This window comes from Rhopilema esculentum, chromosome 5 (assembly GCF_057945365.1).
Source record: "Rhopilema esculentum isolate cy_ngs chromosome 5, ASM5794536v1, whole genome shotgun sequence".
NCBI lineage: Eukaryota > Metazoa > Cnidaria > Scyphozoa > Rhizostomeae > Rhizostomatidae > Rhopilema > Rhopilema esculentum.
Genome location: NC_142819.1, coordinates 2,831,029 through 2,857,009, shown reverse-complemented (window position 1 = coordinate 2,857,009; position 25,981 = coordinate 2,831,029). Strand labels below are relative to the sequence as shown.

Below are 25,981 nucleotides of genomic sequence, written 5' to 3'. Positions count from 1 at the left end.
CGTGTGAGGATAAAACTATTCGAACATAAAGTAAATATACCCATGATCACTGTTCTTCACAATTTATTAGATTGGGCAGTTTCGAAGCAAAGATGAAACAAGTTTGTAAAGAAACAGCATAATCTTGGATTTTCACTAGTTACAAATCACAGCCAATAACAGTCACTAAATTACCAGGTTCTAATGACTTCCTCCGCGATTCACAAGTTGCTTTGCAAAAATCACCATACGAAATTTTTAGCGACTTAAGATCATCACTCGATGTTATAGATATCTATGTAGCTTTCAAGAAAAGTTCTTGGTTCTATTGTTTCTGACTTTTCGTGTGAAATTGCAAAACCTTCATACTTTTTAGAACTACAAAAATACCCATATTTAATTAAACGACTGTATAACTTAAATTAAGATAGTAAACTATTCAGAATTTATAGCTTCGTCATGCAAAATCAGTGACAATGGAAAAAAGAAATTTTTATAAATCTCTACAAAACATGCTCAAAATACCATCATTGTCAAATATCACGCAATAACCCTACAATCAACCAGTTAAATATTTGTAATTTTACAAATGATAGCCATATTGGCATTTATCAAGGCAGAGGATACGAAAATGTTGTTTACATTTTGACATCAAGATTATTAGGCCATCTTACGTTATGCTCAACTAAAAACTGATATTCCTAAATGATATTACTACAAACACTGCTTTGATAAAATCAAAATATCGACAGATGTTTCAGCATAAACATACATTGTTATTTGAAGTAAAAATACGAAATAAAAGCCATAAAAATACATGTGCATTTAACAATTTAAAGTATACAGTACAAATGCTTAAAACTACATCACAATTTGACGTGGCGGTGGCCTGCGATTGCTTACAACCAAAAACAGCCAATCTATAAACAAAAGAACTTTCCAATGAGCAAAAAACATGACATGACAATACAGTGCTTAATAACAAAGAATATTGGCCACAAACATAAAATGGCTCGAATGATTATTATGCCCTAGAAGCCTCAGTGTTCAAAAGTTGTAGGATAGATACACGGGATAGAACGTACAAGGGCATACAAATACCGGCCCACTAGATGCTAGATTTGAAAACGGAAGTAAGAAAGATGAAAAAGGGGAAGAAAATTAGTAAGAATTATAGGAAAAAGGGGAAGAAAAGAAGAAGGAGAAGAAGAAACAAGCAAAAAAGAAGAATGAGAAGAAGGAGAAAGAGGGATAAGAAGAAGAAGAAGTAGTGGACAAGGGAGAAGAAGAGGAAAGTGAAGAAAAGGAAGAAAATGAGGATAAAGACAAAGATAACATAGAAAAAGTTACTCTTAATGTTTGCATACCTGTATCGAACTGTGTTTCACCATGCATTACACAGGAACTACATAATTTCCTGGAAACGTGCCAAATTTCCCAGTTCGCTCACAAACACCAACAAACCAACCATCATCGCATTTTTCAAGAACAAAAACAATGTCACCTTCAAATAATTCGATTTCGTCTTCACTCATTGGCGCATACCCATAAATGGCTCGATTTCTGTAAAAAAGTGGCACGACAATTAAAATAGAACTTTTTTGTTACAACGAGGAGGTAAAATGACACAATATCAAGCATTTGAAATATCCATGAGTGTTTTGAAATAATGGAAATCGTAAATCAAACACTCTAAAAGTCGGATCAAAATTAGAAGAGTTGGAAATTTCAAGGCAATGAGGGCACCATCCAAAGGTTCTAAAGTCAAGAGAAATCATGCAAAGAGCTTAAATAGGTGAATATAAGGATAATTAAAATTAAAACCAATTAAAAACAATTGGTTACATCGACAGATCTATTATCATTCGACCCATCCTATTCTAATGTCTAAAGATTCGTTTATAAGGGTTTAAAAACGGGTCACAAAAATATGGCTTAAAGGTTGTTTTTAAAAGAGAGAATGTTAAGTGGGGTAAAGCTCTTTAAGAATCGATATAAAAATATGGAAATCCTGGGAAGTAAAGGTGGAAAAGCTTAGCGGACAACTTCGTAACTTAACGTAACCACAAGTAGGTTACAGAGTACTCGGGAACAAGACTTGATTAAAAATAACAAAAATTTATCAGTACCTTTCTCCGCTGGGTTCATTTTTGACTAAAGGCGTTTTCTCGGGCTCGTTTCTGAAAAAAATAAAGGTATCCTATATATAAGGATAGGTGGATGCAGATCAGCCGGCTGTAATGCATCGTCGACCTGGATTCATTGATAATTAAGTAGTAAAGTTATGTCATCCTGAAAAATTAATTTTTAGGATTTCTGAACGTTAACTATATTTCAGCCAATTGATTATTTCTTTATTTCAATTGACTTCGAGGTATTTCAAGGGGTCCTTCATAATCTTTATACGTTATGACGTCATTACTCTGTAGTGAAAAATGTGCCAAAAGAAAAGGTCCCTTTGATATCATTATTACAAACAAGAACATCTTGCGATTGAAAAGATTTCTTGGAATGGTTTCATTATGCATAACAAGTTAAATGTGAATTATGGAATATCTGATCGGATAGCAAAAGAAAAATGCAAGTAGATTCTACATTTAATACGTTGTACAACCAAGCAACAAAAAAAGTAACGAATGAAAAGAAAAGCAACAAAAACTAAGCAACAAAAGTGGTCCAGATAAAAACATTTGTGATGCAGAACTTAACGTGTCACTTTAAAAATCAACGTCAGGAGAGAGCTTTGAAGAAATCAGTGAAAATTGCGAGAAGCATTAGAATTAAGGGAAGTAAACCTTTAGAAATTTGTAAACTTTTTGCGACATAATTTCAACCAAATCATTTTTTGGTCATCATTACAGAAAATTTTTAGCACATGCCTCGTTGAGATGAAAGACTTAAAAAAAATGGTATGGAAAACAGTTTTTGATTAAAAACTAGAGAGAAGAATGACAAAAAATTGATAAATAATTCTTTAAAAAGCAATCCACCTAGACGAAAATATTTCTTTATAGTAAAGGGAATTATTAAAATGGGATAAGAAAAATAGGAACGAAATTCAAAAACATTTCTCAGTTTGTTCCTTTGCTTTTGAATAGAATTACACTGGTAGATATTTTTCATATTCTGTTGCAAATACTAACCTATTGTTGACAACTTTTCCGCTGTGAATACTTTGTGATGGCTGTAAGTAAAAATATATCAAATAAAATTTAAAATGGGCCCTTCGACTTTCATACCTTGAAATATATTTCAAGAAACTCTGGAGATCCTTGATTTACCACTTGCTTACTAAAAAGTCCTTGACGACACAAATTAAACATATATATAGGTTGGTACACTGTTGAAACTTGCAAAGGGCTACAACAGTTTAATTTTACATGTTTTAGCGTCTTATACATTTTCCATGGGAATTTTAAATCATATTCCTATTCTCTTATCTTGAAGTGTATGTATCCAACCAAACTGAGCTGAATTGGAATGTCAACGTAAATGCGTAAAAAAGAAAGAAAAAGGATTTGCAGACAGCTTTATAATGAAGTTTTGGTATTGCATTCACACTGTAAAATCTCAAAACACTGTTGAACTTATCTTCTAAATTCATAAATTTGCTAATACTTTAGGCCCACCACAAATTAATAATTTAGGCATATCCCTTTGATAATAAAATTTCTTTACTACATAAAGGAACTAGCCTCTGTTTCCAGTACCTGTTGCTGCACTGGTTTCTTTTCCTCGCGATGTCCACCATTCGTAAGATTTAATTCTCTTTTTTCTTCTCTAGCTATCTGTTTCGGTTTTTCGCTGCTTTTTACTAATTCACCAGACATGGCCGGGGCGACTTCTGTCAAACAGAATAATGACACATCACTTCAATAAAGCTTAGTTCAATATTACTTTTATGTTTTAGACGATCAAGGGCAGTGTAACACAATAGTTACTGCTGGGTAGAGTCATGTGATACAGCACTCTTGTTCAGCTAACGTACAACTATATTTCTTCTTACAAGTGCTTTCTAACAATAAGGTCGTTAACCCCAGCTACAAGCCCCAAAAACAGTTATGGATTAACCAATCACATAAAAGGCTAAAAAATACGATAGTTATTTGTGGGATGCACTCAGACATTACGTAATGGCTTTAAAATATCTTTATATTTCTGGACCATTCTATAACTTATTCCAGTATACCATGCAGTGCAACTTGTCTAGAATAGTTGATATAAATTTCATTTAGCCTCTACGTGATGATTGGCGAATAAACGACAGATAATGACTTTGCTTTACTATGGGATTAATTCAGTTTCATTATGTAGAAAACATTCAGGCTTTATTCTAGGAATATTTTCAAATTGCTTGAAAAACAAAATGAGTTATTCATTTACCGCTTTTGATGATTCTCGGCTCTCTTAAGATCTAAAAACAAATAGAAAGACATTAGAAATCTAAAGAAGCACAATAAATTAAGCGTTCAATTAAACATATTGTGCTGATGACGCATGTGACTGTAAGAATACTGACTCAACAGTCACCGCAAAGTACAAAGATCAGTGGGTTAATTAGTCTTGGTACTGACTGGACCGTAGCCCACAAGTGGTACAAAGATAGCCAGTATAAAATGAATTAGCATTTCTTAAACACAGACTTATAAACATGGCAACAATGTTGAGCCCATCACAAGTCAATAGTCTTGAAGAGAGAGTCATTACAAAGGGAACGAATAAAGACTTAGATAGAGATGTTTTGATGTAGATTTTTTGATACCCAAGTAGAGATTTTAATATACAGCAAACAATCTGGGTTTTAGCAATCACGGGCGGACAATTTGTGATGTTTACTTCAGGGAACTTTCCATTTAAGAAGCTCGCTTTCCAAGGCAAGAAAGTAACGAGACTTTAAACAACATCATTGTTCAGCTCTAACTATAAACCAAATAAAAATCAATTTAATAAATGGTAAATTGTTTTAACAAAGACTTTAAAAACTTACTTCCACGTAGTTAACTGGAAATATCCCAATCTGGTCTTCAATTTCACCCTCGTACCAGTTATCATCAAGTTTTCGTAACAACGTGATCATATCATTCTAAATAAACAAAGTGCCAGTGAAAGAATATTTGACATAAATTACAACTTTACAAAGAGAAATGGAAGTGAAATTTGATTTAAGTTCCTTCTCTGCATAAATTTACACAGTGGACTTACAAAGGATGCCATCAATATAAAAAGCCCGGATGTACGGTTCTCCGTCAAATAATTCGTGATTCAGTATTTCTCAAAGTAGACTAGCCAAGTCTTTCTGCACAATACAACATGATAATTAATTCGTCAACACATATCCACAATAACAAACAGTAGAAGGAAGACATCTAATATGCCAAACTGACACATGCAACTGTGGTCACTCCTCGTTTAGATGCTAGTTAGAATAAAATGATTAGCCAGAAAAATACCTTTTTGAAAGAAATCTCTTTGTCATTCTCTGCTTGAAACTTGTACTTTGCCCTAGCGATGCCCTCCTCTATTTGAATCGTTCCTGCGTCTTCTTCTTCCTCTGGAGGTGCTTCTTTGGTTTCAATTATCTGTTCAAAACATTGAAAATATCAGAACTTGCTTGGGTGAATTGTGCTTTATAAACGACACAGGAAAACTCTTACGAGGGCTCAAGGATAAAGGGTGTTCAGTTCTGCTAATCGAAAATTGTTTGAAGTCTTTAAAGAAAAAGCGATCGAGGTAAACCAAGAAAAAGCTAAGCTTATTCCTCGTAGATGACAAAGACCTGTAAGGGGCATGGTTGCTGTAATATTGCTTTTAAAGAAACTAGAGGGCACCTTGGCAGCAGACGAGTTGTTCGTTCCAATTTTTAGATAGTTTGTTCCATATGCAAGACAGTCCATGGAGAAAATGCGCGGCATTAATCACCTAGACCTGGCTAAGCGAACTGAAATTCTGGGTTTAGAATATAACTCCGGCAGAAACACTTTTGTGTTATACTACTTGTAATGATTGAAATTCGGTTGTGTTTGAAATGTGTAATGATCGAAATTCGGTTCATTGTAATTTAAGGTGTATTCAGTTAGATATTCAAACCAGACACGCTAAATTTTGGCATTCGTTGCCAAAATTTGACTACTCATTTTGCAGTACTCAATACTCAAGTTTGCCTTAAATAGAGATTTTAAGGCCTCAACATCTCTTTTTTGAAATACTAAAGCTTGTAATATTGTTCAAAAATGAATAAAAAATAAATTAGCTAATCGGACGATAGCTTCTAGTACCCTTTATAAGAATGCAAAATATATTCTAAAAAAGGTCCTGATAACAGGGTATCAGTAGGGTGTATAGTGCTTACAAATAAGAAATCCCCTTCCAATCGCTAAAAACCAAGCTGAGAGTAGGTCAAATGCAGTGTTTTTATGGGACTCCAAATGGAGAAGTGAGAAGCTACAGAAATTAAATAACCCTCGACAAACAATAGATGTCTAGTTTTGTGATAAGAGCTCTAAAGTCCATCATACTGTCCTTCAAACAGAGACAGGCATTTCTCAGCTCGCCGACTCTATTATCAAGTGACCCTATATGATGGTTACAAAACCAAATATAAATTGTCAAATTAATTCAAAGATAAAAGATTTTTGTCTAAATCCCAAATAATTAATTATTCAGTGAACGGAAATCCAAAAATCTCCTAAAGATTTTATGTTTTGTTGCGACTTATCTTGCGACGAATTTGTACGATGAGATACAGAGGAGCAAACAAACCTGAATATAGTTGGCTGGGAATATTCCGACCTGACCGTCAACTTCGCCTTCGTACCAATTCTCGTCTATTTGTCTGAAAACCGTAATTAACTGACCTTTCTTGAAACTAATCTCGCTGTAAGAAAATATCACGTGATTTAAGGAGAGCTCTTACTCTGCATTTCTTGCCAAAAATAAATCACAAAGACATTACAAAACGGGTACAAATGTAAAATTATAGAGAAAAACTTTTCTGAATAGGCGGTATTAGATTATGCTCAGGAAGGCCCTGACGTTTTTAAGCAAAAAGGCCGAATATTACTCTTTTAACTGGTACTGAATTATGATAAGAGGTGTACGAATTGTAAAATTGAAGCATATCACGGTACGTGGATGGCTGTAACAAGAAAAGACATAAAATACTCACGCTGGTGATTGACTGCGAAAGGTGTAGATTGCTTTTGCCTCGCCTAGAATTTCATTTTTTGCATTGTTCTGCTGCACCATGGCTTCCATTTTTCTGCGGTTGTTTTCTTCGATTTCTAGAGCTCGTTGCATTTCTCTTTCTCTCTGCAACTGAATTTCTTTTTCCCTCTGAATCCTCATTTGCTCATCCCTCAACCTTGCCTGCTCTCGTCTTTCCTCTTCAGCTTTCTTCCTTGCATCATAGCTCATTGCCTTCAATTTCTCCTCCTCCTCAAGCCATTTTCGACGCTCCTCCTGCAGCATTCTCAGTTCGCGCTCTCTTTCCTCCCGCAGCGCCCCTTCTGCTTCAGCCTTTTTGCGCAGTTCTAAGAAATCTGGTGGATTATTATATTCGAATTTCGCTGGGTTTGTGAATCTGGTATCTGGGGATCGCTGATCAGGAGCCTGATATGGCATACCCTGTAGAAAAAAAATCGTCTGTGATTACAAGATGTATCAATAGATTCTCTTTTTAACGGCTAACAACGATTTGAAATTGAACCAAATTTATAAAGAAACACGTATTTTTTACACCATAGCATTGTTTATCGCAAGATAAAAAATTCGATGGAAGGGTGCCATAGATTTAAAAATTCGCGCTCAGCCTGAATGTACGACACACAAACCTCAAAAGTGCCGGACCAAATCGATAGAACACAGGCAACAGTTAAAAAAAGTTCAGCTGAGTTCAAAAGTTTTTGTCACTGTGTCGAATAAACTCAATCAGAAATAAATAAGGTGCCAAAATATGGCCTAATGCAGGAATTAACTACTCTTTTCATTGCAAAAGTATGACTTGCATTCTGAAGTCGCATTTAATCAACAGACACAAGTTATATTTGCGAGTCAAAAATGAGATTCTCGAAAGTTAAATTGCTTTTAATTTCCTAAAATTAATACACAAATTAGAACTCAAATTTTTGTTCATTAACAATTACAATGTAATTTAGAGCCAAATAGTATGATGATTAGCAATATGTTTAGCAGGGCCTCACCAAGTTGGAAGAAGATATGAAATGAAACAGATGCCTTCAAAATCAACAGATGATTTAGTACCATTCACTAATATTCACATTTGATTGTCGTTTTTTCTCACAAATATTATATGAAAATGACATTATCGATTAAAAATGCCAATATACAGTAGAAAGACGGGAGAAAACATCAATAATAAAAAGTACTGTAAACTCAATAGGCCAATTGATTCCAGTTTCAGATAAGGCCTAATCGCCTCTTACCCTCAGGCCATGAACAAGCAGGCCAAGCAACAAAAGACATTAATCCACAACACCAAGACAGCACGCGCGTTAAAATCACTTCAGACCAGGTCATCTTTAAAGAACCTTAAAGTTTACACGGATTGGTACTGCATTGAAAGCAAGGCTCGAACGAAAGATCAGGAAAACTTAGGGATCATTTAGCAAAAAAAGCCTTCGATCAAGATTAAGTCCTTTTTGTTGCTTGTAGACATTATTACATTATAAACTACAAACAGTTGTCACATTTAACGTTGCAACAATTCAGTATAAAAAAGACAACGGAATAATTAAACATATCAAACAAAACAAATGAAGCTGAATCAGATCCAAATGAACACAAACCACCGAAACCACGTAAAAACCAAATAGCACTTCTGCATAAGTTTCAGCTACTAGTAATAAATGAACGACTGCTTTTACACCTACCAATTCATGATTTTTTCACACTTTTTTATGCTGAATATAGTTCAATTGTTTACATCATCAACCTTACAAAACTGTGGGACTATATCTTCATCAAAGGTTTTATAAAAAAGCCTGAAGGTAGGGCTCAAAAGTTGATCAAGTAATAAACAAAATATTGTATAAAGATTCAAATAGAGTATATGATGAAAAAGAACTATATGACGAAATCCTTTAATCAATAAAGGGATACGTTGTAACAAGCAGTTGAAAAACTGGTAGTTGATAATAAAAAGTAATAGGGTCGATTGAAGCCAAACTCACAAATATCAGAGGCATGGTGTCCAATGATCAACTCAAATGCAACTAAATTAACTTTCTGTAACAGTTGAGACAAAAAATAACAGAATGTCCAAGATACTTCGAATGTCCACTGCAGTGTGATGTAATGATAGGGTGCGAAGTTGGACCGAGCACGATCGCATTTGCAAAGTTCTTCCAACTGAGCGGAGATTATCAGCGATATTTTGTAATACAGTATCCAAAACAATACAGCTTAAACGCGACAGAGGGCTTAAAGAGATTCACATATTTATTAAAACCATTCATATGCTCGATCGAACGGCTTAATTCTAAGTAAAATGCATCAAAAGTTTGCAGCAAAGAAATCTCAACTTATCTATGAAATTAATTTATTCAATAGATAGTCTAAGAGTCACGCCTCTTTCCACCTATTAAATGCGGTGTGTACAATTAATTAGCTAATTGAAAGTTAATTTTAAAGGAAATTAAGGCCCATCGAGCAAAATTAAATATATATTAAAATATGGACACAATAACACGTTATGTCAACTCAGTAAAACTATGGACTCAGTTTTTCTCCTGGTTTATATTTTGCTCCCTTTAAAATTCTGATAAAAAGGATTTAAACTGATTAAAGATGTAGTTGTGGGACTTGAGAATTCGAGATTTGAAGACTCTGATAGAGATCAAATGGAAGGTTGAGAAGCAAAGTATAACAGCCAGTAGCCAGGATCTCCTCAGAAGGTGTCATCTTACCGGCAAGAAAGAAATGTTATTGCAGACAATACCAGTGCTATTATATTTCAATAATAAGTGTTGAGTGTCTGGATCACAGAGTAGAGTTGGCCCTACCTATTGCTTCCTATTGACAACGAACTTGGTATAGAATGAGAGTATGCAGATAAACAAGCGGGTTCCTTGAAATTAAGGATATTAGTCGCTTGCAGGCCGGCCTTAAGGTGTCACAAGTTATGTTTTGGAGCTGGACAGTGACTAGGGTTCAGTACTATAAGGCATGGCAAGACAACATGCCTAATGGGCCTGAAAAGTCTAATAGAAAAAAGGGCAAAGTTTGCAGGTAGTTGTAAGGCCTTGCATAATCCTGAATGTAAACAAGATTTCATGTATTATCAGGTCAGTGTTTAACAAATATCCCGATGTCTTATATGATGCAGAATCGCGCATGGTTGTGATGCAGAATCGCGTGAAGGTTAAGGTATGTCTCGCATAAAACCGAAGCGTTCTTATTTTGTCATGGCGTTCTTTATCTTCGCTCCTTATGCAGAAGCAAAGAAGAGTTTTTCAGTCAACAAGGAACGTGTTGGTCGTAGAGAGACCCTGAGTACTTGAAAGACAGACAGGCTCAGTACTTGAAAATACTGTAAAGCCAGCTAACTTAGTGGAGTCCTTACAGGTAAAATCTATAGAATAAGCACTAATTTAGACGGAAATTCATAACGGGGTAAAGAAAACAGTAAGTATCCACTTTATCTACAAGTAATAGGAAACACAACGCACAGGCGATACAGTGATAATGATTTCCAGCGAGACGAGCAGACCGTAGCGAAACCAAGACACCCGCTTCTCAACCAGGCAAGTTGCAAACTACACTTGAAGACATGTTTACAATATATTTTGAAAAAACTGTCACAACAGCAATCATACTTCGTCAGCAAAACAACTTTGCGAAGTCGAAATGAGAAGCTCTACTTATCAGGTGCTTAGCCAGGCTTGAAGGCTTCACACACTTTATCCGTCAATCCAGCTTTATCGAGGGTCCCGCCCTGCGTTTATTTCCAGCATAAATAAGGCATCTTTTCATCTGCATTTGACATTCTCAGATGTTGCGCTCACAAACAATGCAGATGGAAGCCCTAGGATTATATCCCCTAAGTTTCAATTCTAAAAATAGGTTGGGTAGATTTGGTAGATGTGATCTAAACATGTTTGAACTTCAAGCCTTTAGTCTCAGTTCGAGCTATTCAGATACACTCTTTTTTTATAAGAACAATTTTATAAGATTGTCTCACTCACTTTGTAGGCCTGAACACCTCCTTAGAGCGAAAAAGCTAGCAATAGCACTGCTTACACCCTCTTAATTTAAGAACAAAATAAGAACAATCCAGCCTCAGATTTTCGAAAAAATTAAAAACAGTCTACCTGAATTTAAATTTACTGGTTCTTGTAAAACAAGAGTGTAACTGCGCAGTCTAAGTCCGCGATAGTATGGAAATTCAGAGCAAAGGCTCAAAAGGAAAGACACTCTTAATGATATAAGGATTCAAGCCTGTAGCTTACTCTAAAGGTTAAGTTTCAGGTGGCTGTTATTCGTAGCAACGGTTATATGAACTCATTTACGTTTTGTAATTTTGAAATGCTTACCTTATTTCCGGACAAAATATCATCGCTTGATCTAGAACGCGCATGGACAGGTTTGACAGCGGATGCTTCGTCGGGCTCTGAAATTGAAATAGGATTGCATGACGTATATTTCACAATCGATCCCATCTGTGTAAGTGTCGTGTTAGTACTTAGGTATGGATGACTCGGATGTCGCGGTTTTTGAAAAGACGGACTGTGGCTTTCGTATCAAAGTTCTGAGCGGCATTATATAACAACTACCGGGTAGCAAATACCGGATTCGTTTTTTGAAAATACTTGACAGCATAGTTGCAAATACCGGGTAACAGATTTGCAAATGCTGGATACGAAAGCTGTGAATAACTGGTAGCATGTTTGCAAAAACCGGATACCAGATCTGCGAATACCTGGTAGCAGATTTGCAAATGGGTCATTTAATGTCAAATCACCAAGGCCATGACACCCACCTTCTCAGATTTTGCTTATTTTCCCATATTGTGTACTAACTAATAGGAATAGAACATTTTGAAAATTTCAGATAATTTCCTTTAGTACTTTTTGAGATATCCATAAATGAATTTTCAAGAATTTGGAAGTAAAATTCTAAGAATCCGCCATTTTGAATCTTCATACAGAGAAAGACTACACTTTAATACCTGAGAAGTAGATTACCAGAACATATCCTATTTAACTTTAACAACTAAATTCAGCTATGTGGAATCCAAAAATGATGTCAAATCGCATGTCTGACAGAGACAACAGCAGGGGTTGAAAATCTGAAAGATTCCGCAAAGACTTTGGTGTCAAATTTCATTTTGTAATTTCATGGTGTTTGACAGGTAGCACCATAATGAGATTTGGCAATTGGCTTTGAGACATATTGAAGTAACAGAACATAAAACTCTGACTTGGTATCTCTTCTCATCCCAGAGCTATGAGAATTTAAAATGAACGGAAAATATTCTCATATTTTTTGTGCTGAAGTTAATTTTTTGATGTAACTTGTCTGTTTTTGGACATATAGCCAAGATCATTTGCAGCTTTATCAATACATTACAGGTATACAATAAGCATAACATTATTTTAAGGTGAAATTTGTTACTGACCGCCTTTGTGCAATGGATAATGAGATGACCACACCCACGTAACGGTCTTATTTGTCTTATTACCATACCCTAGTTTAAATTTGATTACCCAGAGCAAATAAAAACCTGGTAACAGATAAGCTCAAACCAGCTGGACGATTTGTAGCCAAAAAAACATCGTCAAAGCTGCAAATAAATTTGCTTTCAGATCCAGGCAGATCAATACAAATGAATTAAGATACACCAGAATTTTAAGCCAAACCACCTAAATAAAACAAAAGAATACAGTAAGGCCCCCCACATAAGAAACTGTTCTTTTTCTACTTAACTTAAGAACTTTCTTATAGTTTGGGAGTATGTTTATTTAAAGGCTAATAGTTTTTAAAAGTTTCTTAAATTTTTCAAGGCAGGGTACCAGGTAAAAAAGGTACCCTACTGAATGATTTACCATACAAATTGCATTTTGTCCCCCTTTGCTATTATTATATATTTATTTCCTCAAAGATTTATAGTATTCCGTCACTCAAAAATTAGCTTAACTCTGGCACCTAGAATAAGTGCATTCACAAATGTCAGCTATTCAGGAACGTTATGAAAGTTATTCAGGAACTTTAGCCTAAACCTTTATATTACCCTTTAGCCCAAAAAGTTTCTTATAAACCAGAGGTTTAAAGAAAATATTCGAGCCTAAAAGATTCTCTGTGATTTCTTATTTGCGGGGATTTACTGCCGGTAAAAAATGATCCTATAAGATTTATATAATATAATCATAAATAACAGGAACCAAAACAATGAAGTTACAGAATTTTGAATCAATACCTGCAGCTAATCCGGCAGCCGGAATCTGACCACCTTTCTGAAACTCTCTGTACCAATTTGAATGGACCGAATGGCGTTTCTCTCTTTTTTCCAGATTAGTCATTGCTGAGTTCTTGCTCATATCGTCTACACGAGGCAAAAGAGCGACATGAAAACGAAGCCACAAAAGTGAACAAACAATGGTCAGCTGAATATTTCGTTAACTTGACAATTTCCATGCATTTCATTACACTATCTGGCACATTTACATATACAGAATTTTTATTCAATGTTAAATTGACATGACAAGCAATTACCGTAATAAAAAAATGCGGAATCTTTCCCAGGTTAAAATTGCTTAACCGATGCTTTAGGGTAAAACACGTAGGCCAGTTTGTCAAAGAGCATCATTAAAACCTCGCTATTCAAGCACTTAGTTAGTCAAAATTGTTGGAAAAGCAGCTTACCTTTAGTCTTGGCGCTCTCGGGTACGCTTTCACTGAAACGAAAACATTAAAATCATTGACAATGGGTTGAATAAAAATAAACATTGCGACAAAAGCAGGTATCGAACGAATAAGACCGGTATAAAACTAACAAGTTGAAGTATATGCATGAGATGCATCACCTTATCATGAAATATTCCAAAGAACGCTGAAGCAGAGGTTTACTAAATTTGTGTAAAGGACAAATTCCATCGTTCATTGAAAGTTCATTAGACAAACAAATAGTTATATGAAACTAAATAACAGATTATAAAAAACTCGTAATCCAAGTAACAAAAGACCTTTGGTTAAGTGACATAAGCTTATTCAGATTACAATCAAAACGTAAATATTGAATCTAACTTGTCAAACTGGAACCGATCGATGTGAATTGATTTAGGCCGAGGTCGTCTTTGGCTTGAATTCGGCGATAGGTGTCGAGGGGATGATGCACCGTCGTAGCGCCTGAAAGCCCCCTTCGCAGCGTCGGCAGTGAGGAGGCGACCCAAATGAGACTGTCCTACAAAAAATCAACTTCAGGTTTATGCTTGAGATCAGAGTACTAAGAGAGAAAGAGTGGCATGAATTCCTATGTTGCTCATACGAAACAAGGGAAAAAAATGAGAATAAGACTATGTAAAACAAACCTTCCATGCTTTTATTAATCTCCTTCTGCATCTCCTTGTACCAATTTGGGACACTGCCTGGTTTTCCTTTCTCATCCTTAAAATAAACGCTTGTCTTTTTAAAGATTGAAACAAAACGTACTTAAACTCTATCCATTTATTTTTTAACGATTTGGCGTCGCTCAATGATAGTATTTTTCTTCTTGCGCGTAAAAAGAGGGGAGTGTAACCACAAGGCTATCGCAGTGAAACAGCACAAAAGTCCCCTTCCCCCCTCCCCCCTCCCCCCCCCCCCGTCACAAAGTGATGGTAATGTGTAACTGGCCTGTTTCAATAGAGAAAGGTCTTAGAAATTCACCTGACACGCAGATAATGGGATATGTTCTCTTGTACAAATCTGTTTCAATGGAAGCAAATATTTACGTAACGAGATAATGGAAAACACTAGTTGCAGGTAAGGAGATGTCTTTAACTGCTGATAAAGTAGAATCATAACACTGTCGGTGAAACAATATGGCTACACTTACACAGGGAGTGCCAGTGAAGTTCCCCATAGATCTGTTCCAAATGGAAAAGGGGGTAAACCAAGCATTTCAACGAGAACAGTTTTACGAAACTCTCTTTCAACGTAACTTTATAAGGAACGATAACAAACAAGATTGTTTCACAGGTAGACCAATAGGGGTATGGTTATCAGTTGAGTTCCGAAGGGTCCAAATAGAAACAATTGAAAGGCCTAGCCATAACAGTTTTCGAATGGTTCAGAAACAAGTCGGTCACGTGCATACACTTCCTTGATCACCGTTAAAGAGAAGACACTGTGGATCTATGGAGGGAGTACCTACCGATTTTAAATTTCGAGGAAGCGTCGCAGACCGATTTTGCTCCATTGTTTTTGACTTTTTACCAAGCGATCTTGGAAGAGATGAAGTATATGACTTGCGATAATCTGGATCTGAAAAGGAACACATATCGTGTGTGTCAGCTGAGCCTGATATTGGGAAGAGGGCAAAAAAGAAACATAATAATGACTGAGTATGGTGCTTATAAACAGTAGATAATGAAAATCGAACTTTAACAACAAGTTTCGATCGGAGAGAGTGACTCTCACAACCAGAATTCAAACCTGGCGACGTGTGTCATCGACAGCCTGCTCAACTTGACCAAACCAACCGATAAACTATACTGAATATACAGCACTACTGAATACAATCTCAACTTAACTCTGCAAAATTACGACACAAAAACTTACAAAGCTGTGAAAACGTCCACTTATTCAACATCGCAGCCTAAGCAAGCACAATTAGGCAACTATTTACCTGATCAAACTTACTACATTCGCAACAAAAAGTTGTTTCAAGGCACGCAAGGAAGCTGTCAGGTCTTTTGTTATTTTGTCAGTTTTCGTCTAGTTTGTTTTGCATGCGTTAGCTCAACAGATGGGTTATAATGTGAGAAATGCGTTGGAAACATTGATCAAAATGAGGTCCTAGCGAACGATGCCATCAGAGCCCTTCATTGGATATTAATCTATAACAGGCCATCGAAGCCCGATGACAATACAAGTATCTTTATGTGGCTAATGGTGTATACTGGATTTAAAAGAATTATTAGTGACGGCGTGAATGATAATGAATATAGTAGCCCATCGTGTAAGCTCGAAGAGGTTAGCAACTTGTACTTTGTAAGATTACAACGGAAATTGTTGATAAAGAAATCACGCGAGGTGTCTCTTCAAGATGTAATTTGCATAAAAATTGTCTGCCCCGAGCCATGACTTGCCAAAACGTCAAGAGCATATCCAGTTTTAAAAATGGCGGAAGCTGCTTGCCTGCTTCAGCTCTGTTGGATTGGAGATGTCTTAGCGCACTGTTTACTGTAGAAATAAACGGCATATCTACAGCAACGTTTTCGGGCTTGCGATCTTCAAACATTTCGAAAGAAGAGTTTCCACTGCTTGTAAGTCTGAAAGATGAATTCATCTCGAAGTTTAGCAAAATTAACGCTATGAAGGATTAAGGATGATTCAGTGGAATTCAACCATTCTAGCTAGTTGATCACCATTGCTTTAAAAATCGTTTGCACAAACAACAGAGAATTAAATAAAACAACCGATATGAAGATAGCTATATCAAGCCAATAGCTCAGGTCGTTTAAGACAATGACAAAGGAATACGAACTAAAACTTCCAGTAAGAAAATTCTCCTTAAAGAACATCGCTTTTTCCGAAATTTAAAAAAAAGTCGAAAATTCAAACACAACAACAACAACAACACAGCAATATCTAGTCACCTTCTCCTACCCCTTCCACTTGGCTGCACCTTTTCAAATCCACGCGGTGATGTTGGAGCCTGCGGAGCCTTTCTTTTTCTCTCTTCGGGATCTGCACAGAATTTTGAGGTTTTCAAACTCCAGCCAAGTGCGTTCGTAGTGCAGATGATTACAAGAAAAGTGCAGGGTGCAAATCATACCGTGTGCAAAAAATCGTGGAAAAACTGGTGTTGTAGCGACAAGAAGAATTTGCGCATTTAAAATAAACAACTTTGTTGCACAACTCAAAGCAACTATCTTGCTCTTGACAAGCGGTAGCAAAATGAATTTAATTACGATTAAACTTATACACCTCATGACTCAAAATTCTAGAAAAATTTTTCTCCTCGGCTTATCTGAATGAAAGAATAAGTAAAGAGACACTACAGAAATGAGTACAAAACCAACAGCTGTTACTGTTGATAGCCCAAATCATCAAACTAATAAACTTTTGGTTTTAATTTTATGACTTTGCAACAGCAGATTGCAACATACGGCCCAGGATTCCTGGAACAGACATTGGATGACACGACCCTGAAATATCTTACTCTTTGTTGGTCTCATTTTGTCCCAATTTACTTTATCAGTCTTCAAGAATCATATATCCTCTTTCATCTTTACATCTTTACGTCATCTGGCGAGATTGCTGTTTATGGGAACTCTTTGAATGTCAGGGTAAGAAAAACAGAAACTTGATTCCAATAGACTTCTAGCCAATTCATCAGATTGAAGGAAAAATCACCAGGTTGAGGAAAATTTCAGCGCCATCCTCGTAACTAGGTGGCAACTAAAATGCTGACAAAGAAAACTTGACATCCATTTTGAAAAAAGTAATGACTATATATAGCAAAGGAGTGTTAAACAAGCGTCGACTATGAATTATTATCTTGGTGAACGAATGTTAGTTGGTGACGAGCATGATTAGCTGTTTATGGTAGAAGGTGGCTGGCGACAGTAGCCGTTGCTGTTCCAGGTGAGTAAAAGGAGAAACATATCTCTTTAAGACGATTGTAACGATTGACAGCGCTCTTAAATGAGGTAGTGGTCAATCACAGCAAAGTTTGAAAGCTTTTTAATGATATTAAATAAGCTAAGCCAACTGTCTTTCACCTGATGTAAAGATTTATGAATATGTTGATGTTTTCACATTGAAGCGCAAACTGCTAAACACAAGCCTTCCATTGGCATTATACAAAAGCTAATGAAATGATGTACCAATCATGTTGCAAAAAGATCACAACAATGTTGTCTGTCCAATCCTGTCATTTAGTCAATGAACACCATACAGCTGTGAAGCTAACTAGAAATCTCAGTAAACTTCCACATATCGAAGACAATACAGTTTTTCAATACAAAAACTATAAATTTCAAGTCTAAAACTATACACGATCTTGAAGTACTCTAAGTCATATACACTTTGAATCTCGTAATAACTTAAAACACTAGACAACTCTGAGAACAAACTCTGATATCAAATTATCTACAACAACTAAAACTAGATATCTGAGAAAATAAGTGAGTGAAGTTTTTTCTTTCGAAAGTAAATTTTGACTTTTAACAACAAAGTCAAGGTGATTAATAAGTTCATTTTGCTCCGGGGACAGCCTGAAAGGAGCTTTTTTAAGGAATCTGATTTCAAATTCATTTGTCTTTGCAATAACTTCGATCTAAGTTCAGCACACAAAAAATTCGAGGAGACATTTAATGATATCATCACGCAGGTGGCAACAACAACTCTCTCAGCTAGACTTTATAACATTTTGAACATTGTAAAATCACCAGGTAACAGTTATTACTATCTTAGTTTAGCAGATTTCTGATGCATCGTTACAACTATACCTTCTAATCAGAAGAACCAGAAAAAAAGATAGCCTTTAAATCAACCGTTCTGTTTCAAACCTGTGCATCCTATGGATCTAAACCGTCTAAATGTCGAGTTAGCAAGCGTAAGGTCGTTACTCTCGTAATCACTTAAGCTGAGACGACTTGAACCAAGTAATCAGTGAGCTATCTGATCAAAATCTAATGAACTCCGTGTCCTAGATATTCTATTCTTGTTTAAATCGGACAGCAACAAAGAGCTGCGACTGAATACGTCTCCAGACAGGTGGCAAATCATAAACATTCATCGATAAACAATACCAGTCTGAGACAACTTTCATGCAATCAGATGGTATTAATGATAACAAATATCAGATGATGACAACCAAAAATTAATTCAGCCATAACCAATTAAACAGTGGATGTTTTGAGAAAAAATTTCATAACTTGGTGAGTAATAAAATAGCAGATGATTTTTAATCCACTCTTTTGCTCAACTGAAGCCAAGAACAATGATTTTTCCTATTGAAGACATCATTCAACTAAAATACTACTGAGCTAAAAAAGTACTAAAAATACTGAACGGACGAATACTGAAAAAGAGTAACGATCATACTAAGAAAACTGCTACTTCTACGCAACAATTCAGATTATCAGCCGTAATTACATAACATTCTTGTTAACAATACGGCAGTGAAAGATCTTCTTCCTTGAAAGATATCTGCCATGCTCTGTATTTTCATAAATGCCAAGTGTTTTAAACCACAATTTAACTCCATAATTAGCAACCTAAACAAGATAATTTAACACTGATGTTGAATTGGATAGCATCTACAAATCTGCTTTATAAAGATGACATAAAATGCCTTACCTTCAAGGGGGTCCTCTGTGACATATTGCCCAGGACCTGTCTCTATTGCAATAGGGTCTGGGATCCTTGTAACGTCATTGATAATGTCTGGCGACCATTCGCTAGATTTTCTCTCTAGAAAAACGAGACATTTAAAAACTTTCTAAGAAAGGACACCAAATGAATCTACAAACAAAATAGATAAACATTTGATGAAATGCTGAAAAAATATAACCAGAAACAGAAAGTATTTAATGTAATACATGATTAATCTATACCTTTATCAGTGTATCCCTCATGTGTGTAATTGTGATAATCATTGTATGCTGGTGGGCGGTTTGTGTCCACATTCGTATTCTCTTGCTTATACTCAATTTTTTCTTGCCCACTCGAATTTGCTGATGATCTAAAACAAATGATATTAGTATCAGTCGACACGAGTAATCAACGATCGATCATTATTGACTCAAAAATCAATCACTGATCATCATCATAATTGTCATTATTGAAAGCATCATCATAATCACAAAATAACCAAATCATTGTTGTGATTTCGATCGATGTAACAATTTTTGAGCATTGGTCAAAGAGTTTTTACATGGCGTTTATGAAAAATTTTTAGCTTTAAGGAGGAGCATCTATTTAAAGAGGTTTCTACTAGAAAGGGATGTTTATTAAAAAAATGCTTTTTGCAAGATAAAATCAAATTCTAAATCAATCCACACTCAATTGAAATAGTGCAAAATTTAATCAATGGATTAAAAATCCTCCTCCTATTTATCAGAATCCATTTCAGTTGACAAATTCTCCTCCAAATCCGAATCTGCTATCTCAAATTGATCCTCTTTCTCTACTTCATCACAAAATTCAGAGGTTTTTCAATTTTTCATAGCCACCATTACACACCTTATCTCCCCTCTGAAGAGGATATTTCTTTATGGTCTGAACAGTTAGGTGACAGGGTCAATAGGGAACGTCAAAATAATTTTATGATGATGCCTATTTCAACATTGCTTAAACGACAACAAAACACGAAATTGGTCTTCTTGCAATATTCCTGATAGAAGCCCTTAATAGAGGATGGACATTTATTTCAAAAATTGGTTTATATATTGCTTCTTTGTCATTCATTGGAGAGTGGTGTTTGTTAGAGAGAGGGTATTTGATAGATCAAATAGGGTACATTTGTTTAGTGTATATCCAAATGAGATCATTGAAGAGGTTTCTAAGAAAATCTGATTGGCCTATATCAACTGAATGAATGTGACATTAAAAGACTGTATTATTTAGCCTCAATGCAGACAAAAGCTTCAATTGACAAAACCTAGAAAATTATTGAGCCAAGTCTTAATCTTTGTGGCTAGAAATCCTTTTTGCAATTGAAAGGATAATGTGTAAACAAAAAACTTTACAGAATTACTTCAGTACAAATTGGACAAAAAGCTTATTCAACCACAGAAATTACTTCACTGAAAAGAAATAATCTAGAAAGCCATTATGGATGAGAACATACTGACAGAGGTTTGGAGGAGACATCCAAACAAAAGATTGAAATTGTACTCTGAATTTCCATATAAAAAAACAAAACTTCTCTTAATACTCAAGATGTGCAAAGAGACATGCTTTGTTGGACAAAGAAGCAATATATTTATGACCCTTTTAAACATTTGTGTTATACTATGCATGAATAAATTTGTTTTAGTCTCAATATTTATGTAAGAAGCCATAAATTTTATGTTAGGAGGCATATTTGGTGTGATGCAGGCTTTTATTGAATAAACGAAAGAAAATGCATTGACCAGTGCTTAAAATATCATTAAATTTAATTTAAAATTCTTTTACACAACATGGATTCTCCTTGTTTTTTGCTTTGTTTCTGATTATTATCTTTGAATATTAGCTTGTCATGATAACAAAATTGAGCAATTTAATAGAGCAAATTAAAAATTGAGCAAGTTTAAACAGCAAATAAAAATTTTGTACCAAATTCAAAACACGGATTTAGAAAAAGCTGGTATTTTGCAGAAAGGCTCACAAAACCAACAGGACTGTGTCAAAATTTTGTAAATTTCATGGCAAAAGGTAGAATACTGTGCAATCTTCCTAATTCATACAAATAGTTGCAGAACAATTCCTATCCTTGTCCTCTAATCTTAAGTTGAGATGCTTTGAAAGTATTCACCATACGCCATAACTATTGGGATTTTGATCAAGCAACGTTTTTGTGCTAACCATTCACAAAGTTTTAGGATCATACCATAACTGCTAACCATATACTAACCATTAGGATCATACCATATACCATACCATAACATATAAAAACATGTTTTCATATGTCATGGATTCTTTTTCATTTTCCTAAGAAAATACTTTATGAAAATTCAAAAACCTGGACATTACAAAATGTACACATAAAAAGCGGTGGGGCTTTTTACATTTTAATTGTTTTTTGGCATTTGGTTTAAAAAACTTTATTTCAATTTGCAGTCAACAAGTTGCTGCAGAAGCCTGCATGCTGCAGTATCATTACAGTAAGTAATGAGTCCTATATATATTGAGTCCCATATGCTGCAGTCTCACTACAAAGCCCATTAATTTCATTACCTTTTATAAAAATAGGCACCCAAAATCAAGCTTTGAATCAAAAGATGGTAACAAATAGCCTCTTGAAAAGTTAGCTCCAATTCAAATTTGATGCTCATTTAAGAAAAAAATTTTAAAATCCCCTGTTTTTCTTGCAAGACTTGATAGTTTACTTTATATGAATACTAAATGCAAAGCATTGGTTACCTGTAAAGAACCATCCTTAGTTCATTAGCTGCCTTTTTTACAACAACTAGAGCCTCTGTGTGATAAAGTTTTCCAACGTCTCTTCCGTTTATTTCTAAAATTTCATCATTAAGTTTCAAGCCAGCAGCTTCAGCCTTTCCGTATTGCTCAAGCTGGAAAAAACAATCATTGTCACAAAACCAATTAACATAGAAAATTCAGCAGCTTACTCATCTATTAGATGTTTTAAACCCAAGGATGATATAGCAAGCAGATATGCAATGTTTCCATACTTAAAAGATAGTCATCCAACATTCAATAAGATATAGAAAATCAGATGGTAGAAAAAACCTAACTAGTTTACCCCCTCAGCCATGATAGATAAGAGTCAAATACAGGGATGGACAATTTGGTTTCATGTGCACCTGGGACAAATTGTGCATATCTGCAGGAGACTGCTTATCATTACACAGGGTACCCACTGGGTGGCCAAATTTTATGTAAATGTCTAGCAGCTTCACCAGAGTTCCATTTTGGGAGACCACAATCCATATGCTGGAGATCACTTAAAAAGCTGTGCTGGTTTCCCAGCCAGGGACCACCTTTTTAGTATTAAACAAATTTGTAGGCTACATGCTGTATTCCAAGGCCTCTATCTTGCAAATGAAAATTCACTTTAATGAGAAAATTCAATGACAATATTCCATACCTGTTTAAATTTATGAATGCAATATTACCTCATCAGTTAAATTAGGTGGTTGAAATAAGAAGCAGGGAGTCTTCAAAAATCTTGAAACTATTTCAGATTACAATTAATGGTGACTCACAAAATTTTAAAACCTAAGTAAAAAGATCAAATTAATATATAAAGTTGTGAGAAATCAACAGGGTAGAAATAATTGCAATTTATATAGTGACATAAGAATAAATAATTTGAAGTTTCAATACAATTCATTTCTACATCAGTAATTCAAATTTATTGCCTTATTCCAAAAGTTTTATTTCATAAATAGCATGATTTTTGTTGCAAATCAAGCTACCATTACATATAAATCTTCCCATTGCAAATTTTTTTTAAGTTGTTGCTTCTAAGAGATACTGTGGAAATTGAAATAAAGAAAGATTTGGTGGTATCAAGCAATGATGTTATCTGTGTTTCCAAAAGGATACAGCCTCAGAGTTTAAAATGGTTTAAATGTTTCATAATTTCATAAATGTCCTTCAGTACTGACAGGTATCATAGTGAATCTTAGAAACTGCCTTAAAATAATTAATTCAATCATAGAAGATACTTCTCATAATAACATTTCTAATATTTATTGTTTTATCTACAATATGTTGATACCACAAAATGTTTGGATATAAAAATGTGGAGGCATTAAAATTTTCTATCTACAGATTGTGGTAGCTTCCAGTCAACCAACCAACAAACATCTTGTTTCATAAGAAGGTACAGGATAAGAACACTGGCATCGCGGTAAGTGAAAGTACTAGAATTTATAATCTTGGATTAAAAAAAGTACTAGCATTTCTTCTCTTAGATTAAAAAAAAGATGAAGATGAGGAGAAGTCAAACAGGTTATTAGTTATGGCACCCAATTTCCCCCCATCTTAAACGTACTAAAATCACCAGCTGGATTTCTTCAAATGTACTTGTCGACGAAAATCTATCAAACTGCGATAGAGTACGTACTGTAAACGTCAAACTGGTATTCAAAATACGCGATGATGAATCATGCTGCGAGTATGAATGATTTGATCGCAACAACAGAAGAGATTTTAACTTTGAGTATTATTATCATGTCTTCTGGAAAGCTTTATCGGAATATCTCTGATCATCCGACAAACCCGTGCAAAAGCAAAGAAATTGAAATAGGCGCTCCTGTGTAAATATAAAATCTGACTCTAACATAATACTGTTCAAACAAACAGATCTGCCCATAACTTCTCCTTGATTGTACAATTATTCAAACGTAAATAACAATTCTTTTGAAGTAAACGGCCTACTCACATCCACATCCAACAAATCAGTCTAAGGCGTTAAACTTTAAACTAGTTGTCCTGTCTTGGAACGCCTGTTATAAAATGGGCCTAGCACTGTGTTGCTATAGATTTAAACGATGGAGGGCTGTAAAGTTACGATGCAAAACGACAAGATACTTTATAGCTACTTACTTTGGAGATACGTAGAGGAGTTCCAAATTCCTTTCCACCATGTAAGCGAAATCCCCAAGGTCCTCCACCTTTCAAGCAAACTTCAAACGAAGACATTGTTTTGCCACAAAATGCTTACACTCCAAACCCCAAGACTGTTATGTCCATGGAAATCGTTACAAGAAGACTGCGGTGGATCGTGAGAAGGGCGCGCCTCCCCAGAGATATTCTAACGCAGCAATCCAACGGTGTGTTTTGACGGAGAGGGTGTGAAAAAAGGGAAACTTTTACCCCCATCCATCTCAGGAAATAGGAATTTAACCTGACCTGCCTAGTAAATTGTCCGTTAATTATCAAAAAAGCTAAATCACCCAGGGCACATCCTTCTAAGTTTAAAAAACATTTGACTTCCTTGATGTGGTTTCCATAGAGATAAATTGATGCTTATATCTTATTTCTAATTCATAAATTATTGTTGAAATTTTCAAAACTCAAAATTTATGTATCATTTTCATAGTTGGTATCTTGTTCACAGCCGTTTGAATATTAGTCCTTTTGAATGAAGACACCATATTTACATCGAAATCAAAACAAACTTTGCATTCTTTTTAAACGATTTATCTGGGAAACTTGTCCAACCCTTGTTTTTAAGAAATTAAAAGAAAAATGTGATAAGTACAGAAACAAAACCAGTTAAGCAAATGTTTTCACGCGGGAAACAGTATTGTAAATAATATCTTGAGCAACAGCCATGGCACAACGGTTGTCTAAACACGATCTGCAAATCAGCTTTGTATACCGCACAGACTCAAAGAATATTTGTATTTTGAGCCTCTAAGCGGGTCTTAACTGGGCTTTGCTCACAATTCTGTACAATGGTTAAGAAATCAACAAATACTGGCTTGCACATTTAGCATGACTAATATCGTGAAAAAGATAAACTGAAACACAATTCTGAGGCAAACAAAATAAATTAGCATCTTTCTGTAATTTGAAGTTTTCCTTACAATGAATCATGTAATTATTTTGAGTTTAATGGACGATGTTGATATTCTCTAGGGTCATTAACGACAGGCTTGATTTGTAAGTCACGGACATCAAATAAAGAGCTTCTCCTATCTCTATCTCACAACACTCAAGGCACTTCTTACGCGAACACGTGTTTTATAAGCAACTTACAACCGGGCTTAGTTGATTTTTGGGAAAAAAATGTTTTAAGAGCTGGTTGCTGATAATAAAGCTTTGTCCCATATGAAATCCTACTTTCCAAGTAATTCCTTAGTTTTCATTAGAACCTATTTTGAAGCTTTGAATAAAAATAATTTTGTGATTAAAACAGAACTAAAATAATCAAGTAAATAAAACACAAAAAGAACATATCCCACAAAATTGTCTTATAATTCCACTTTCACTGTAATATTTCACTTATCTTAAATTCTCACACATCTCAGCATCATACTGTTTTAATCCAACTATTGGTCTATGTGGCAGTTGATACAGGCTGTGGCAGTTGATATTGATATAGTTTGATGCTGTGACATATGAGAATTTAAGACAAGTGAAATATTGATGGTTG

The 25,981-nt window shown here is 35.1% G+C and overlaps 1 protein-coding gene across 5 annotated transcripts; it reads right to left on the bottom strand.

Annotated features, from left to right (window-relative positions):
• Positions 1-102: 102 nt before the first annotated feature.
• On the bottom strand, positions 103-24,568 carry LOC135689655 (uncharacterized). 5 transcript variants are annotated; one of them, XM_065206956.2, is made up of 22 exons: positions 24,427-24,568; positions 22,273-22,424; positions 19,761-19,888; positions 19,504-19,617; positions 16,794-16,884; positions 16,333-16,466; positions 15,347-15,456; positions 14,523-14,598; positions 14,239-14,395; positions 13,858-13,889; positions 13,412-13,537; positions 11,529-11,605; positions 7,145-7,602; positions 6,739-6,853; positions 5,430-5,558; positions 4,967-5,062; positions 4,363-4,393; positions 3,675-3,823; positions 3,123-3,163; positions 2,109-2,159; positions 1,347-1,542; positions 103-899 (listed from the first exon to the last, which is right to left on the bottom strand). In XM_065206956.2, the coding sequence occupies exons 1-21, from the start codon at positions 24,520-24,522 to the stop codon at positions 1,374-1,376; spliced, it is 2,532 nt and encodes an 843-aa protein (XP_065063028.2). In that variant the 5' UTR covers positions 24,523-24,568; the 3' UTR covers positions 103-899; positions 1,347-1,373. The 5 variants fall into 5 exon arrangements, with proteins under 5 accessions (XP_065063028.2, XP_065063029.2, XP_065063030.2 ...); XM_065206957.2 differs by having other exon boundaries at positions 3,690-3,823; XM_065206958.2 differs by having other exon boundaries at positions 3,123-3,167; positions 3,697-3,823.
• Positions 24,569-25,981: the final 1,413 nt, after the last annotated feature.

Excerpts from the sequence above, each read along its gene's own strand:
- LOC135689655 (XM_065206956.2), bottom strand. The coding sequence starts at position 24,522 with ATGTCTTCGTTTGAAGTTTGCTTGAAAGGTGGAGGACCTTGGGGATTT. Across the intron at positions 15,457-16,332 it reads ATCCAACAGAGCTGAAGCAG|ATCCAGATTATCGCAAGTCA; the intron begins GCAAGCAGCTTC and ends GTTCCTTTTCAG. Across the intron at positions 14,396-14,522 it reads GATTAATAAAAGCATGGAAG|GACAGTCTCATTTGGGTCGC; the intron begins GTTTGTTTTACA and ends GATTTTTTGTAG.